Source organism: Curcuma longa, chromosome 14, assembly GCF_044706935.1.
Source record: "Curcuma longa cultivar G26 ecotype Majalengka, Jawa Barat chromosome 14, ITB_CL_G26_1.1, whole genome shotgun sequence".
In the NCBI taxonomy this organism is placed as follows: domain Eukaryota; kingdom Viridiplantae; phylum Streptophyta; class Magnoliopsida; order Zingiberales; family Zingiberaceae; genus Curcuma; species Curcuma longa.
In genome coordinates, this window is record NC_133874.1 from 10,231,109 (window position 1) to 10,250,252 (window position 19,144).

Here is a 19,144-nt window from a genome sequence, read left to right on the forward strand (position 1 = left end):
TGTGCCACCTCTCTAGCCGACATCTCTTCGTCACTGTCGGAGGATTCTTGCTCGGACTCGGATGATGCTTCCTTCTCCTTCTTTTTCTTCTTGTCCTTCTTTTCTACAAGTAAAGCTATACCTTTCTCTTTTGTTGACAAGTTAGCTTGTTCATGTAATTCGAATTCACAAAATAACTCATCTAACTTGACAGTAGATAAATCCCTTGACACTTTATAAGCATCAACCATCGATGCCCATAGAGTGGTTCGGGGGAAAGCTTGAAGAACATACCTCACTAGATCGCGGTTGTCGATCTTCTCACCTATGACATGGAGACCATTCACGATCTCCTTGAACCGCCCGTGCATCTGACTCACCATCTCGTTTGGCTTCATCGTGAAGGATTGGAGTTGTCCAACCAAGAGATCCCTCTTGGCTCGTCTCGATTCGCTTGATCCTTCATTCAGTTCGATGAGCTTTTCCCAGAGTTCCTTGGCCGAATTGAATGGACCGACCTTGCTCAGTTGCTCTTTGGAAAGTCCACACTGCAAAGTAGTCGTGGCTTTCGCATTTGCTTGTGCCTTCTTGCATATGTCTTTGGACCAATCTTTTGTAGGAAGAGGCACTCCAGAAGCATCCCTCGGTTTCTCAAATCCATCTACAACACTGAACCAATTTTCAATATCATTCATAAGATAGTATTCCATCCTACCTTTCCAATAGGCAAAATCATTGCCGTCGAAGTAGGGAGGTCGTGCGGTGCTGTAACCCTCTTGAAACGTCATTTGATAGTTTCGGTTGAATGTTGATTCTTCGCGAAAAGAACCTGCTCTGATACCACTTGTTGGGACCGATGCGTTCGCTAGAGGGGGTGAATAGCGATTCTTTGAATTTTTCTGCAAATTGTTAGCGGAAGCAAAATAAAACAAGAAAAAGAAAGCACAATCGCTAACCCGATTTGTTTACTTGGTATCCACCTCTACGAGGTGACTAATCCAAGGATCCACACACACAGACGACCTTTTCCACTATGAAAATTCTCCTTTTCAAAGAACACTTTGAAGGCGGAGAAACCCTCACAGAATCAGTCTCTTCCTTTCACAAGATGAGTAAGTGAAGTTTGAGGAAGAGGAAGAAGCTTTTACAGAGTCAGAGTTTTGCCAGAAAGATGAGAAAATGAACGGTATTTTTCTTCGGCGTCGACTTCTATTTTTATGTATTTTCGTACATCAGTCGACTGCTCCAAGGGCCAGTCGACTGATGGGCTTCAACGGCTCTTTAATCTGTATTTAATTAGCCAGCTGTCACCCCAACGGTAGTCTATCAGTCGACTGCACCATGATACCAGTCGACTGATGGACTCGACTGATTTTTCTGTTTGGTCACCAGTCGACTGTGAACAGTACCAGTCGACTGATCCATCTGAAACCTCTGTGTGTGCTTCTGATCAACCACCAGTCGACTGCATCAACAGTGCCAGTCGACTGATCAAGCTGAAACTCCCCTTCAGCTTCTTCTTCAGCCCTTAGCCTTGACGCAAGCCTTCAAACGTCTTCCACAAGCCTCGTGCCCTTCCTTGCACTAGCTTGAGACGTTTCCCTCAGCTTCGTCGTGCTAAGTCTTCCTTTGCCAAGAGGCCGCGCCTCCGGGACTTCATCCTTTGCCAAGAGGCCTCGCCTCCGGGACTTCATCCTTTGCCAAGAGGCCGCGCCTGACTTCACCAAATGCCAAGACTCCATTCCTGGACTTTCCTGTGGACTCAAACCACACAAGTTAGATCACCAACATTGCCTAACTTAAACTCATTTTAGCCAAACATTAAAATCCAAATCACTTGGGGCAAGATTGCACCAACAATTCCTAATTAATCAAAAAATTAACAATTGATTCCAGAATAATTTCTAAACCCTTCAACAACTCCAATTAAACGCTTCTCATTCCTTTCACCATCTTATACCTATTTGGTTCAGGACATGGTCTATGTGTGTCAGTCCCTACTTGGCTGACGTCACACCTAGTCCAAACTAACTTTCTTATCCTGTGGATTCAAGTTACTTGTATATGTGTTTAAGGGTACCGTACTCCTTACATGTAATGCTTTGGTCAAAAACTTTTAGTAATAATCCTAACAAGCGACCGCAAGGTATACATCTCCTTTTTTAAGGAGTAGTGAATTCTCTGTGGGCTATTCAAACACCATCAAGCACTTTGACTTATACTCAATCATCCTAGATCTACATCTCCTTAGAGATGTTTGCTTAAGATGTCAAAGTATAAGCCTCCATGACCAAGGTGACTTGAATACCGTAAGTTAAAGGAAACTCGCAACATTGACATATGTATTGAACCATATGAAGTCTCAAGGTAGGTCACTCCAATGAACTAGTTACCTTTAACTAGCATTCACGTTTTACTCTCAACATCCAATGTTTCCAGCCAGCCAGATCAGCTGTTAATCAAGGAGTCTAAACGTGCTAGTCTCGATAGAATCGATGTCGACGTCCGTGCTCATTAATTCCTCGACTAGGGATAATTTTAATATATTTATAATTGCACATGTAGAGATGCTCACTAGTTATGATCTAATCACAAATTCTCTCATGCTATGAATCGTATTGCGGACATTCAGTAAATGAGTTTAAGATCCAATCAAACACATATAAAATGTACACTCAAATAATGAATTATTATTTATCTAATAAATAGTATAACTATAAGGCGATTGTCTTAGGACATCTCTCAAATCTAACATGATGAATAGAGGAATAAGACTCTATGTGCTATTGAGTTGTAATGCTTCTAATTCTGTATTCATAGTTTGTCGCCAATGTGGATTAAGGACAACTTGATCATAAATTTTGGATTTCATGTGATTTGTGATAGCAGCTAAAAATGTAGAATGGGAATTAAGGTAAAAATTGTGAATATGAAAGAAAATTGGAAAGTGGAAATTGAGTGCCTCTTACGAGACTTGGTGTTGAGGTAGACTAATTAATTTGAGATGATATTAGAAAGTTTGTATACCATACCGCAGATTGCTTAGGTCATGTTGACTGTCTTGAAGGTAGAATGGTATAGTAGTGGTAAGTTGTGATATAGTTTCGACTTCTAGTGTGAAAATGAAAGTTTGAGTAGCGCTAGAGAGAACAATATATGTAGTTTCTATCAATATTGTTGTTGTTGTAGATTCAAGGGAAATCCATGTTCGATTTTATCTTTGCGTCCATGTGTGTTGCTAGTGTTTTACCAATTGATTGAATAGATGTCTGCTCTCTATGATAGCAAAAAATGATTACCAACATTGATCAATAATGAAAGAGAAAAAGATGTTACGATTTAGAATGACAACTAGGGTTGACTCTAACATCGTATTAAAAATTTATAGGGGAAATTGATTCCATGAATAAATAAGATTAATATAAAACATTTCTTGATACATAAACTACTAAACATTTAGATTGTTACTAGATTATTGGCTCAGCTTGTAGTTTATATTAGGAGGAAAATTATAACATAGGGGTAATTTGAGAAAGAATAAAGCTAAGACGTCAACATGAACTTTCTTCTACTTATGAATGGCGTGTTTTAGTAAAATGCTTAATTGACATTTATGTATAAATTAATTTAATAAAATTAATTTTTTAAAATAGTTTTTCTCTTTATATATGTATTATAAAGAACTTAAAATAATAATATCATAATTATCGTTATCATCATCATAATAATAATAATAATAATAATAATATCTAAAGTTAGAAGAATATCCAAACGCCCATCCCATCTTTCCTTCTTGTGACCCATCCTCATTATCCATCATTATCATATTATTCCTCCCTCCATACCACCATCTCCACACCACAAGCCTCCGGCTCAGCTCTGGCCCACGCCCGCCCGCCTTTCATCCAATGGCTGAAGCTCCAGGACGTTGATCTGTCCGACACGTGGCATCGTACCGAATCTTTATCTTCGCCACGCCCTGCCTGCTCCACACATCCACAACTCCAACTCGTGGCTACCAGCGCGCAGTAAACCTCCACCGTCCATTTCGCAGTGACCACCGCTTCGCCAAAGTAGAGGCGCGAACCAGACCGCGCCAGCTGCTACTGTTGCTGCAAAGCAATGGCACGATTCCTATAGGGGCCCACCGGCATCGCGTAGGGTCACCTTTGTCCAACGTGGCGACTTCCCAACCTCGCACGTCGCCCAGGCACGTGACATTTCCCCACGTCAACCGCTGCCATCTATTTTTTTTTAAAAAAATATTTCAATATGTTTTAATAGAGGACCCAGAAACGGCGCAGGTGCGCGTCACGTGGCCCTGGCGGTGGCTGGTGGTCGACACGCGACCACGTAGGGTCTCAGGGAATTCGTCCGCGTCGGTGATCGTGCGATGATTCGTGCTCCGAAAAATATACAGTGCACGAAACGAGGACGTGGAAGTACGGAGCGTCGTGATTGGCTTCCTAGGCGGGGAGCACGAGGTCTGCGGTGCGAACTGGTGGAGGATGTGTTTCGATTACGAGATTACCCACGAAGCGTACGATCACGTGAGCCGTCAACTTACCGCTCGTGGCAAAACATGACATGAAGGGTGGCCGATGCCTTGCTGGTTCGTAAATATCTTGTTTCCTATTTTTACATGGTTAGCCGCATATAGGCCGGCCACAGAAACAAGTCAGCATGGTAAGCTTACCAATGGTGACCAGATGGTACACATGAAGGGGGCAGGTACGGTAACGGGTCGTCCTTAGAAAGGAAAAGATTAATCGCATAAATATACGACGGACGACCTATTGCCATTTTCTCTCTCCTTCCTTTCCTTCCCTTTATATATATTTTTTTATTTCTTCGCATATTTTAATAATAGTGATGAAGGAGAATAGCAGCGGATCAAAGGCAAGAAAGAGCCAATAGAGGAGAAATTGACAGGCAAATAAGGGGATCGATCGACGGGGAGGAGAAGAAATGGGGGTGAAGAAATGTGAGCTTTGCGATTCTCCGGCTAGGATCCACTGCGAATCGGATCAGGCGAACCTGTGCTGGGACTGCGACGCCAAGGTGCACGGCGCCAACTTCCTGGTGGCCCGCCACTCCAGGTGCCTGCTGTGCCGGAGGTGCCAGTCCCTCACGCCGTGGAGGGCGGAGGGTTCTCGTCTCGGAGGCACCGTCTCCGTCTGCCAACCGTGCTCCGCTACCGCGTCGGGCTCGCTCGAGGGAAGCCGCGAAGGGGGATGTGGCACCTGGCTGTGCGTCGAGGAGGAGAAAAGGGAAGAAGAGGGAGGAAGAGTAGATAGGGATGAGGAGAAAGAAGATGGGGAGGGGGAGGAGGAGGAAGAAGAAGAGGAAGAGGAAGAGGACGAAGAGAGTGAGAATGGGGAAGAGGAGGATGACATCGACGAAGGGGAGAACCAGGTGGTGCCGTGGTCCCTGACTCCACCTCCTGGGGCGAGCTCATCGAGCAGCGACTACGAGGAAGAAGAGACGGATCGGACGGCAGGCAAAACCGGTGTCTTGTTGAAGCGGATGCGGGAAAATGACGGTCTGACGGTCTCCCAGGTGAATCTGATACTCTGTTTACTACTTCTGCATATAGATTTTTCTTCTCGAGAATTACTCGTCATCATAATCTTTCGGATCTCAAACATTCATCTCCATCGGCCGCCTTCCTTGATCAGATACAGGACTCGTTCAATTGTATTTGTAGATCGATTCTGTTCCTCTGCTTGCTCTCAATGCTTAATTATATACAGAACTCGTTCAATTGTATTTCTAAATCTATTCTGTTCCTCAGCTTGCTCTCGACGCTTAATTATGATATAGGAATCGTTCAATTGAATTCCTAAATCGATTCTGTTTCTCAGCTTGCCCCAACGCTTTTTATTTATCAAGTTATCCTCGAAAAGGAAACTTGTTCCAGTTTCTGATTCACGAAACGTCCTAATTCAGTCACAGGATGACCTAGCCTGTTCGTCGTCCTGCCTTGCGTCGGATCCAGCGGCGTCTGCGGTTGCGCCAGACGAGATCAACTCCTTGAGCCCTCCATTCCGCTCCTTCAGGGATAGGAAGAGGCCCGCCCATGCCCTCCCCTCGCTGGGCCCACCCGCTGCCGATGCAACCACCGCCTCCATGCTCAACTTCCGCGTCCACAACACGAACCATCGCCAAGGTGTCGGTTTCTTCCACGCACCAAAGTAAGCGTAGCATCCAATTTTTCAATTAATTACTCTGATGTTGTACAGTTCACTCCTGTGTTTTCGTCGATTCAATTAATAATGTCTCAGTGTTTATAATTTTGATCCTTTAGGTCAGATTGATTCACTAATCCTCAAGGTTGGCCGCTACTCTTAACCCGATACTGCGTCGTGTTACAAATGAGCTGGGAGTGTGTTGTGATTATTCAGCATCTATCTTATAGTTGTGGCGATTTGAGCTTTTGCCAATTTGTGTCGTTGTATTAGCGGAGGCCATCGAACAAATTTGATAGCAAATGGACATTCATTATTGAGGCGACATAATTTTACCCTTCTAATGTACTATGCACTCCGCACATAGCTGCTGCAACGGGAACGTACATGATGAGCCTTTGTAATGGAAGGGTTGATGCCTCTTGCTTACCAAAACCATCCTAGTGCAATAGGTGCTGGACCAACCCAACTAACGCTGCGTGATCGAGAAGCATAATTTCTCACCATTTACTTGTGCCCCAATATCCCATAGCAGGTAGGTCGAGTGTGTTTAATTCTAGCATTTCTTTGGTATGTCATATGTAGCTGGCCGACGAACCTGTGAATCCGAACTGCCCTATGTGCAAAAGTTTGTGAAATGATAATATCATGTGTCACTCTCATTCGACCTTGGAAGGGCATGGGCATGAGGTGACTTCGAGATGGAGCTATGAGTTTCGATAACGAGTGGACGATAGCTCACTATGGAGTTGCATATCAAGGAAAATAAAGTGGACTACAAAATTAACACATTTTTTTATTGATGCCAATTGGGAACACGACAATTACCAAATCCGTTGGATACCCCACTTTCACAAAACGTCTCCTGGGTATTAAAAAAATAAATCAAGAAATTCGGCCAAATAAATCCTCCGATTATAAATAGTGAACTTTTGCCTAAAAAAATTTCTTAAAATCAAAACAGTGACAACACGACAAAATTACCGCTTAATTCCATCATTTATGTGTAAACGCTCAATAAATATTAACCGATAAAATTGATTAAAAAGCATAAAATATAAATCTATAAAAATAAAAAATAAAGTTGCAAAACTATAAAAATAAAAAAATCTGTAAAATATATACAAAAATATATAAAATCTAAATCCCGATAAAATACAAAACAAAATTTAAAATATTTGTACAAAAAATATATATAACTAAAATTGTAATAGGAAAGTCAAAACTAAAAATGCCTTGACATAATATCTACAATAATTCAGGAAAAAATTCTTATATAAGTTGAAATAAATAAATTAACAAATAATGGCTTAACATAATATTTTAAAATACAAGGAATGATTAATGTTAATAACAATCTAATAATTTAAAAAATTCTTATTTTGTTGAATCTGGTATTGTTAAACTAGCTATTATATTAATACGCTAGGATAAAAAATTGCTCAAGATATTCAACTAATGTTTTACCTCTCGGGATTATTTTCCTACCACCTCCAACCTGAAGCGAATGTGTTAATGGCCGGTCATTCACAGTTGGCATTTTGAGCCAGCCATAAGAGTCAAATAATGGTCGAGTAATGATCATTATGTGGTAGGATTAATAATTTCTAGGATTTTAAGCCTATAAAAGGAGGTTCTTTCCTTGACAAAAGACAGATCAATCTAATCATCCACAAGCCTCCACTCTTTCTTACTATTCTTCCTCCACCTTCTCATTCCTAGTGTTAGTGTTTGAGTACACGTTTAGTTCGCCACAAAGAATCAATACTTGATTGCGAATGTGGTGGAGTCTTTTATCCAGAGAACTATATGTCTATCTAAGCTTCTAAGTATCGTCGAAGAGGGGATAAATTTATTTTAAGGAAACTATATTAAACACATGCCTCGGTTGTGCTATGCAAAATCATGATCAGCTTATTGGGTCACTTAGCAATTCAGCTTCTTCGATGCCATCTAACATTTTTGTTGGTGCCCCGGTTGATTTTGATGTAATCAACCAAGTTAAGTTAGGTTCTGTTGTGGTCTGATCCATCTGTCTAAGAGTGCAGGAGCTTAGAAGCAGAGAAAGTCGAGCAGAAAAGACAACAGTCGAGAAGGATCACGAGGGAGTAAGCCGACAGACTCGGTGTATTCGAGGGACATGGAAGCTGCGGAAGAGTACATCGGTGGAGCGAGAAGAACGTGCGCGGCGTATGAGGAACGAGAAATCGAGTGGAAGCATGCTCGAGTGGCGAAAGACCAGAGTCGGGTGCGAGTGAGCTCCAAACGATGTTTCTAAAAAAAGTCAACTCTATTGACTTTAACCAAGTCAAAATTTGACGTGGTTTCAACGTGCGCTCCAGCTTTTAATCATCGATCAAATTAAGAATAGAGATTATCCTTAATTAAGGATGATTCAAACATTGATAAACGTTTATTTTTTTTAAAGGATAATATTTATCCTTTATCAAACATCAACGATCAAGATCAAATCCTATCTACGATCAACGGTCAAGATTAGTTTGTGTAGGTTATAAATAGGTTTAGAAGATAAAGAGAAAAACAACACTTTAATTATAATATTTTTCTTAGCTTCCATCTTGTGCTACAAACGTCTATAAGAGGCTTCTCCGCCTACAAGGAGTTTTTGATAGTAAGTTTCAACCGCCTTGGCTTACAACCACCTAAGTTGTAACCAAGTACATTTGTTTGTATTCGCCTCTTATTAGGTTTATTTCATTTAATTTATGTTGGATTTATTTAATTGTTGAAACTAACGTTTATCCTTGTAAAGTTGTGCAAGAGATCCAGTTTTATTTACAAAGGCAATTCACCCCCTCTTACCAGTCCACATTGATCCTACAGGTGGTATTCAGAGCCGAGACGCCACAGAATGACTAACCGCCAACTGTAGCAAATTCTAAGAAAATGGTTGGATCAGTGATCTACCCGTCGAAGTTTTAAGGGGGAGTTCGCAGCATGGAAAAGGAAGATGAAAGTATTTTTTTCTACAGATTATGAACTGTTACTAATGATGAAAAATAATTTTTTAGTTCCGGAAGATAACGAAGGCAAAATCAAAGAACCTGATAACTGGACCAAGAAGGAGCAAGCGGACGCCATTACAAACAGTAAAATAAAATTCCATCTGCTAACCGTCCTCCCGAACAAGATGTCAACCGGATCGGAAGGTACGACTCGACCAAGGAACTTTGGAAAAAGTTCCTAGAACTGCACGAAGGCACCTCAGAGGCAAAACCGGCGCGATAAGATATCCTTTGAAGCCAACTGACCAACCTTCGGATGGAAAACAGAAAATCAGTTGTCAAGTTGCACACCAAAGTAAAAGAGTTAATCACAAGCCTCAAAAATCATGGAGAAAAGGTGATAAACCACGATGCTCAAAGGTATGCCCTAAACGCGTTCTCGAGAACCGGAATGGACCTCGGTAATCAATACGTACTATATTTCAAAAGATTTAGAGGTGAGTACGTTAGAGAAGTTGTTTTCTACACTAGAACTTCACAAATCTAGATGTGTAGAAAAGAATAGGAAAACAGACAACGTCGTGCTAAACACGAGGAAGATCCAACTCGATGAAGAAATGACGCTAACGGTAAGAAATTTGTCTTATAATTCATTAAAGCTAACCGTTTAAACAAAGTACAGAGAAAGAAGAAACAAACAATCCGGTGCTACAACTACAACGAGGAAGGTCACCTGAAAGACCAGTGTGCTAAGCTGAAGAACTAGTCGAAGAAGAAAAAGGCGCTGAAAGTCACTTGGGATGACACATCTTTTGACGAATCGAAAGTGCAAGAATACGCTGGACTTGCGTTGATGGCAAGTCATCAAGATGAAGATGAAGAAAGCACCTCGGAAGAAAGCAATGACGAAGGGAGAGTCTCCAACTTCGAAAACAACCCGGTAAGTGAGATATGCCTACTTCCACATGATAAATTTTACTCAATTATAAAATCCATGTTGAAATCTATGTGCAAAGTAAAAGAAGAAAACTCTGAATTGAAAGAGAAATTAGCCATTGTATGTTCATCTGATTTATTTGACAAACTAAAAATAGAAAATAAAATTTTAAGAAATCAAATTGAAAAATTAGAAATTGACATTGCATGTTTACATATGAAAAAGAATACTTTTCTTGAAGGTGTAAATTGGTATATTAAAAATCATAGGGGCCAAATTAAAAAAGTGCTCAAGAATTATATTCCTTCGAAATTTTTAGTTAACCTGGTAGATAGAAACTTTTTTGGGTTCCTAAACTATTTTTAAATTAATTTTCTCCTATTATATAATTTTTTTGTCTAATATTTTTTTGTTATTCTTCATTATTAATTTTATAAAATTCAGCTTGATAAAATTCTATTTGAGAAAAATTCAATATATATTTTTCTTCAATGTACAAATATGTTATCTACATACTGTGAATTTTTGAGAATTTTTTGGATAATATTTGAATTTTCATGAATTTTTATTTAAAATTTAAAATTTTAATTCTAAAAATTGATAAAAAATTGTTTCTGCCAGATCTAAAATTTGCAGATCTACACATCATCAGTTGACCTCAAGAAATTTTTTTCAAATTTTTTAATGTAATTTTCAACTTAAAAAAATACATCTTTAGTTTTTAACTCTGAAAAGTATTTGATTTATTTTCAAATGCCGAGAATAGTTTTGCATTTAAATTTTTTTTGTACAAAGTCAATACTTTATCTTCCACCTGTATATAATTTTTTTAATTTTTCTAATAGATGAATTGTTTTCTATAAAATTTTAAATAAAATTTATATTTGAAAAAAATAATTAGAAAATTTATTTTTTAAAAATTAAATTTCTGTGATCTGCACTTAACATATTCAATGCTCAGAACAACTTTCATATTTTTTCTAAGTTCAAATTATATTTTTTTTCCTTTTCCAATTTTTTTGTTGCCCCATTTTTACTGTAATCAATGGGGGAGAGTAGCTTAAGTTCAGGGTGAGGTTATGATTTTGGTTCTAAATTACAATATTTTTTTTTGCAAATATATTTATTTTTTCTTATCTATTATAATATTTATTTATTGTTTTAATTTTTTTTTACTCTAACTAAACTTGGGTTGATGCACATCAAAAATGGGGAGATTGTTGGTGCCCAGATTGATTTTGATGTGATCAACTAAGTTATGTTAGGTCTTGTTGTGGTCTGATCCCTCTGTCTAAGTGTGCAAGAGCTTAGGAGCAGAGGAAGTCGAGCGAAAGACGCAGCGGTCGAGAAGAATGACATGGGGGAGTGAGCCGATGGGCTCGATGCATCCGAGGGGCGCAAAAGCTGCGGAATAGTACACCGATGGAGCGAGAAGGACATGTGCCACATCTGAGGAATGAGAAACCGGGAGGAAGGATGCTCGAGGGGTGAAAGGCCAGAGTCGGGTTCGGGTGAACCTAACTCTGGTTGGCCAGAAATTACCTAAACGATGTTTCTAAAAAAAAGTCAACTTTATTGACTTTGACCAAGTCAAAATTTGATGTGGCTTCAACGTGTGCTCCAACTTTTAATCATCGATCAAATTAAGGATAGAGATTATCCTTAATCAAGGATGATTCAAACGTTGATAAATATTTATTTTTTTAAAAGGATAATATTTATCCTTTATCAAAGATCAACGATCAAGATCAAATCCTATCTATGATCAACGGTCAAGATTAGTTTGCGTAGGTTATAAATAGGCTTAGAAGCTAAAGAGAAAAATAATACTTCAATTGTAATATTTTTCTTAACTTTCGTCTTGTATTACAAACGTCTGTAAGAGGCTTCTCCGCCTACAAGGAGTTTTTTATAGTAATCTTCAACTTCCTTAGCTTACAACCACCTAGGTTGTAACCAAGTACATCTATTTGTATTCGCCTCTTACTAGGTTTATTTTATTTTATTTATGTTGAGTTTATTTAATTGTTGAAACTAACGTTTATCCTTGTAAAGTTGTGCAAGAGATCCGATTTTATTTACAGGGGTAATTCACCCCCCTCTTGCTGGTACACATCGATCCTACAATTTCTTCTCGTGTACGTAAGCTGGGCCACACTGTTCAAACCAAACCATGAGGCATAGATCGAACATTATTGTAGAATTGAAATATGTGAAAGAGGGGAGGTGAATATTGCTCGTTTAAAATTTATTCTTTGTCTGTTATAAAAATAAAATAAAGTCATAGTGAAAATATTAAAAGCGAAATAAACTTGATCAATTACTTGATTCACAATTCAACGACTACTACTACAAGGCTCATGATCTCTTAGACCGTTTTTGAATGGACAATCCACTAATATTCTCCTATCTGAAAAATTTTCAGAGAAAGATGAAATCGTACAAGATTAGAGGATAGTAACAAGTTTACTAAACCTCTATTAAATGAAATCCAATAAAGACCATGATACCAACAACATCGAGATGTAGAATTTTAGTGTTGGTTGTCGGAAAACTTTGGCGTATCAGCACTTGCACGAACAAAATAGAGGAACATAGAGAGATCATCTAGTGAAGAATTGAATTGTTGTTGAGCCTTAGATCCCAAGGCTTCTTTTTTACCCTTCATCCGATTGATTCAAAACCATCAATTGACTAATCCTTCTGGTCGACTGAACCTCTTATCAGGAAACTAGACCCTGAACTTTCCTTGCGTGCTCTGATCCAATCAAATCAATCCTGTGAAATTCTCTTATTCGATTAATTGATCCACCTGATCAGGCAACTGATCCCCAGAACTTCCTTTACTGTTTGATCCAATCTTATCCAATCTGCTCTTTCCATACTTGTTCGATCGACTAATCCTTCTGATCAGTTGACTGAATCTTTGTTTCCATTTGGACTTGAACGCAATCCTATTCGATCGATCGAACCCTTCGATCAACCCAAACTTTGCTTTTCTACAAAATAAAGTTAGCACAATATGAATAACAATAATAGATCTGCAAAATTGAGTTAGACATAAATAAGTATGCATGAATCAATCTTGGCAGTTGAGATAGTCTGATCTCAACTTAGAAACTTTTATTGGTTTCTTTAGTCAGATTAACGCATAAGGTTATCCCAACTGGGATACGTTCTCATCATCTTCTAGAATGAAAGACCTCTCTAGGACTTACCTTGCTTACCTGCCAAATATCCTATCCAATTGACTTGTTTGGACTTCTTCTACTTAGTGTTCGATTAACCTAATTCATTAAGACTTTCCTACAACATTGAATTAGTACAATAGCAATAATAGTAATGTAAAACAGTGTTATCAATATTATACTTTGGCTGACCTAAAACTTTATTTTGGTCGACCTAAAACTTTATTTTGGTCGATTAGAAATCTTATTTTGGTCGCTTAAACCTACTGATCACAATTGCTTGGAGTTCACTCTTCGAAGACTTCTCACTACCTAAGGTTCACTCCTTTAGGATTTTCCTCCTGCTTGGAGTTCACTCCTCTAAGACTTCTCACTACTTAAGGTTTACTTCCTTAGGATTTTCTTCTTACTTGAACTTCACTCCTCCAAGACTTCTCACTACCTAAGCTTCACTTCTTTAGAGTTTTCCTCTTGTCAAACACCCAGTCACCTTTGACATGCTTGGACTTTTCTCTTGTAAGTATCCGGTCAACCTTGACTTGCTCGGACTTTGTCCTTTATCAACCATCCGGTCAACCTTGACTTGCTCGGACTTATCCTTTATCAACCATCCAGTCAACCTTGACTTGACTAGATTTTATCCTTGTTAGTCATCTAATCAACTTTGACCTAGACTTCTGTTAGAAATCCTATGCAACAAAAATAAAATTCAAAGTGGAAAATAGGATCCCTCGAGCGATCCACGCCAAAAATCTATACAAGTTTAGATCTATGAAATCCTATCTAATAGGATTTACCTTTGATACATGCCCTTCACTTATCCCGCTCATCCAAAGGTAGTCAAATCTCTAGCACATTCAAGTGTCCATGCCTCTATGTGTATCCACACTAACACTCACTATTGGAGAAAGTTGGTTGTGCTAGCAACCCTTGTAAGTTTTGGCCAAGCAAGAAGAAGAGAGAAGAAGATGAACAACTATTGAGTTTTTGAAAGAAAAACTCTTTTATACTCATACCATGAATACCAAAGGTTTTTAAGCTTTTGGTATTCTCTTATCAATGCATGATTAATCTTATTAATCATGATGATAACTTCCATGCATGATAACTTCTCTTCTTCAATGCATGATCAATCCACATTAATCATGCATGATGAATTAAATCCATTCATCAACTTGGTTTAATTTGAGTCTAACTCAAATTCAACCAACTTGAGTCTAACACAAGTCTTGGCCATCCAATTAGTTTAATTGTTCTTTTAGTTAAACTAAAATGAACTCATCTCTAAATAGAGTGTAATTTATGTGTGACCCAATAGGTTCTCGTAACGTTGAAAATGTTTCTAAAACTCATTTTAGAAACATAAGTAGTGAGTTGCATCTAGCAATGCATCATTGCTACCCAAGTGACAAGAATGTCGAGATCCAACATAACCTTCGTGATTATGATAATGTATGACAATATCCTTCTATCCTTGATATCTAGATTGATTAATGAGGCATATATCGTGTCATCTTCTTATCAATATTTATGTTTCTTGATCCTCAAGTAGACTCACTCAAGCAAATGAGCTCAATATCTCATATTGACTCATTTGAGCATGACCATGCATTTCGTGGTTCTACTCTATCAAGAGGTTGCAAGATATCACTCCCGTTATATGAGAGGGATAGATCTCATCTACATCACTCAATCCCTCCGCATAATTTGTTACATACTCAGTGATCGCCTTTATAGTCCACTCTATTACGGGTGACGTTTGATGATTCCAAAGTATATAACTTCTTATGTAGGGAATCGTAGTAACTTCAGGTCTAAGGACTATTTATACCAATAGTCACATGAGAAAGTTTATAACACTCATATAATGATCCATGAAACTTTCTTATAGCGGGTTAATTCAGTATATATTCTCTAATGTATACCCATGTGTCAATTTGATATCCCATATCCATGACTTGTGAGATCAAGTCATCCAGCTAACGCACATGCTAGCCTCAACACATTAATATCGTTTTGAATATATATTAATGCTTGACTAGGAATGATTAAGAATAGTGTTCTCTACATCATCTCACTATTGATTCAAACAATCGATATGATGTAGATTAGAACTAGCTACCCAAGGACATTATTATACTTAGTTATTTGACACAAATACAAAGTAAGTATAATAATCAAAAACCCTTGCCTTTATTAATAATAGAATATGATACAAAAGTCCCTAATCAATCATCACATAATTGGCTCTAAGACTATTACTAACAACTTCTCACTTAATTAGGTCAGCCTTGACCAGACTACATTAAACATATTATCAAATAAATATCAAACCATAGAGATCAATTGCACCAACAATTATCACCACCTTAGCGGCCCTCAGCAACTAATTCCCATCGCATTATTTTAGCGTTGTCTTTGGAAATCGATCGAATCAAGTGAAGATATTGAGATGATAACAATAAAAAGAGATAATCTAGAAATCCTTAGGTCTTCCAAGAGAAATGTGTTAGTACCATAAGTGGTTGAGGGGGAGATAGTTAATGTGTGTGAATCATATATATTTTTGGTCTTATTTAGCATACATTTGTTGCATTACATGAGTATTTTTTTGTGCAAACTTCTAGTATTTGCATTTATTTTATTTTATTTTAGTGTGGATGACTATGGTTTACAATTTTATTAATAGAAAGGTGATATCTTGATTTTGGCACACATGAATTGAGGGGTTAAATTAAAGGTGGTATTGAGTTTGATAATGCAAAGCATATGCATAAAATTATTTGACGTATCGTAGTTAGTCGTAAATCTAATCAAGGAAATATTATAATTTAATTGAAAATTTTTAATTATAGAATTTTTTTAATTAGTTAGGAGATTTCATATTAGAAAAATTATTTCTTAATTAATTAGATTTTCTTAATTATGAATTTTATTTCCTTAAATAAAATATATGATTTTATTTGAAAATTATTTCTTAATCTAATTAAAGGATCATGATTTGTGAAATCAAATTCTTAATTATATTTTATTATCCGATAGATTTATGATAACTATGGTTGAATGTAGTTATGATTAGTTGCATTAATTATGTCATATCATGATATTTGTCATAATTAATTGTATTAATAATGTCATGTCATTTAATGCCATATCATGTAGATAATTTAATTATTTACATGAAAAGAGGATGAGACCTGAAAATCCCTTACAAAATTATTAAAACTAACAACTTCCATTCATATGGTTAGAATCAGAATTTGATTTCTTATTTGGGTTGTTCGACTCTCTCCAAGCTCGAATTGAAATTAAATATATTTGAACCATTGAGATATGATCTTATCACTAGAGAGTTGGCTTTAACTTGAAGCGTTGATTTGTTGGGCTCTCTCCAAGGTTAATGTGGATAGAGGTGAAGTTGAGTAATATACATATGATGTATATGTGTTAATGTGTTAATAACACAATGTTTATGTGAACATTCAATTAGTTAATAACAAAATGTGATAGTTACATTAAGTATACATGATACATAATCGGTATATGATACCTACCACTGTAGTTAAGAATGACTTGTTGACTCTCTCTAAGGTTGTTCTTGTAATACCCGCAATGTTCCTACCATGATTCCTGGATATTTAGAAATGAAAGCTTAAGATATGAGATAATTTAGCAGAAATGCTAAACAACCCTTAAATTGAAGGGATAGAACCTTAAACAAGACCAATATGTAGGGTATGTCCTAAAGGGGTCTAAGGGTTAATGTTTCTTGATGGGCCTAATTTTTATGTGGGCTAAAGAGAATGGAAAATGGGCTCTCATGTGTGGGCTTTGCCAAAAGAAAAAAAAAGAGGAAAAAAATTCATGGAGGAATCAAGGTTTGATCCTTGAATCTCACCCAAGTGGCAAGCCTAGACTACACATGAGCTAGCCACTAGTTCTAACAAGCAATTGTTAGAAATGGAGAAGGGACATGCTAGTTAAACCTAAAGATGCATGAAGAAGGGTTTAACAAAGAAAAGAGACACTTGTACTCTTTTACTAGGGAGTAAATGAGGTTTTAATGGAGGTTAAGTGGAGTAATCAATGGGTATTGGAATTCCTACCCACTAAACTCTTTATAAAGCCCCCTAACCCCCCTAATCTCTCATTTGTCTCCTCTTCCTTGCCGTGGACTCCCTTTCCCCTCTCCTTCTTCATTGTGGCCGAGAGCCACAAGCTCTCTTGTGTCCTCTCCATTGAGTTCTTGGCCGAGTGGTTAAGGGAAGGGTAAGTCTTCTTCCTCCACTTCCTTGCTTCTTTGGCCGAATACTTCAAAAGCCTTTCATTCTTCTTGTGTGAAGGTTTTGGCCGAGAGTTGTAAGGGGAGAGATCCACCTTCTATCAAGTTTACAAAGGCAAGAAACATGGACAAGGTTAAGAGGCTAAGAAAGGTTTAAAGTAAGGGTAAATAATCCTTAAGAAAACTATTGTAAGTTTCCTCCTCACCTGCGATATAATGGTTACGCTTGATTCCATGTTATGGTTGCTTGTTTTTATGGTTTGATTATGCAAGAACCATAGGAAAAGTTCATGCTAGAAGTAATAGATCAAGAACCACTAGGATGCTATGAAACCATGTTTTGTTTGATGATGAATGATCTTGATGCATGCTCTTGACACCATGTGATTTTATGCTATGAAACTTAGTGTTTTGAGGTTGGTATTAAGATTCAATCATATGAAAACCCTAAAGGAAGTTTCGGCTAGGGTTAGTGAAGGATTTAAGTGGAGTTTTTTCCAAATTCAAACCATGGACTATAGGCTTTGAAAAGTGTTTTTAACATGCCTTAGGGTTCCATGACTAGTTGAGAAGTAAACCTAGGTTAAAACTCTAGATGATGGTTTCGGCCATGAGGAGAACCTAGCATGGAGGTTTCGGCCATGGTAGGTTTAGGGTTTAGGAGTGAACTTTGTAACCCAACAATGGCCTAAGATATGATTTAATGATCATCATGGTGAATTGGGAAGTTAACCAAGGTTAAACCCCACATGGAGGTTTCGGCCAACATGGGTTTAAGGGCTTAGGTGATGACTTCATAACCCAACAATGGTTTAAGACATGACTTAAGGAATAACATGGTGATTGATGAAGTTAACCAAGGTTAGAACCTCATTTTGAGGTTTCGGCCAAGAGAACTCCTAGGGTTTAGGTGTTGATTCTATACTCTATCAATGGCTCAACATATGAGTTATGAAGGTATGAAGGAATTGTAGGTTTTGGTTTAACCTAAAGCCTTGGTAGGCTCCCTTCTAGGTTTCGGCCATAAGGGTAAGAAGAGCATCAAATGATGCTTAAACCAAGGAAAGATATGACCTAGGATAAGTAGTGGTTTACCTTGCTTTAGGATTTCATGGAGAAAGGTTGAACCTGTAGGATCGGAATACGCGCAAGAGGGGGGGTGAATAGCGTGTATGACTTTTTCGCTTTCGTTCGATTTACTGTAAACACTTGTAGCGGAATATTAGAAATAATAAAGAAGGACACGCAGGATTTTTACTTGGTTTCTAACCCCCCAGGGTTAGTACGTCAAAGGCCTAATTCGGGAGGCGCCCGTCCACTAGTGGTCTCCTTTCCGAACGTCGTTCGGAGGCGGAGTAACCCGTCTTACAGTCCAAAGATAATAACAATGAAATAATAGGAAAGTAAAACAAACAACAAAAGCAAACTCTTGGTAGCCGATCTGGAAGTCCTGAGCGCCACGCACCCCTTCTGGATCTTCCCCGGTTGCAAGAGGTTGGCCTTGGTTGCGTTCAGTAGTGGCTCTTGTCGGAAAGAAGGCGTATCAATGTGGTATCCTGGCTGCTGCTCGCGACCTCCTTTTATAGCCCTCCTGAGTCGACTCA

At 38.0% G+C, this 19,144-nt stretch overlaps 1 protein-coding gene across 1 annotated transcript; it reads left to right on the top strand.

Moving 5' to 3' along the window:
• The first annotated feature begins 4,807 nt into the window (after positions 1-4,807).
• Positions 4,808-6,746, top strand: LOC141845322 (uncharacterized). Its single transcript, XM_074733389.1, has 3 exons — positions 4,808-5,538; positions 5,929-6,173; positions 6,287-6,746. The coding sequence occupies exons 1-3, from the start codon at positions 4,948-4,950 to the stop codon at positions 6,294-6,296; spliced, it is 846 nt and encodes a 281-aa protein (XP_074589490.1). The 5' UTR covers positions 4,808-4,947; the 3' UTR covers positions 6,297-6,746.
• Positions 6,747-19,144: the final 12,398 nt, after the last annotated feature.

Excerpts from the sequence above, each read along its gene's own strand:
- LOC141845322 (XM_074733389.1), top strand. The coding sequence starts at position 4,948 with ATGGGGGTGAAGAAATGTGAGCTTTGCGATTCTCCGGCTAGGATCCAC. Across the intron at positions 5,539-5,928 it reads ACGGTCTGACGGTCTCCCAG|TCACAGGATGACCTAGCCTG; the intron begins GTGAATCTGATA and ends GTCCTAATTCAG.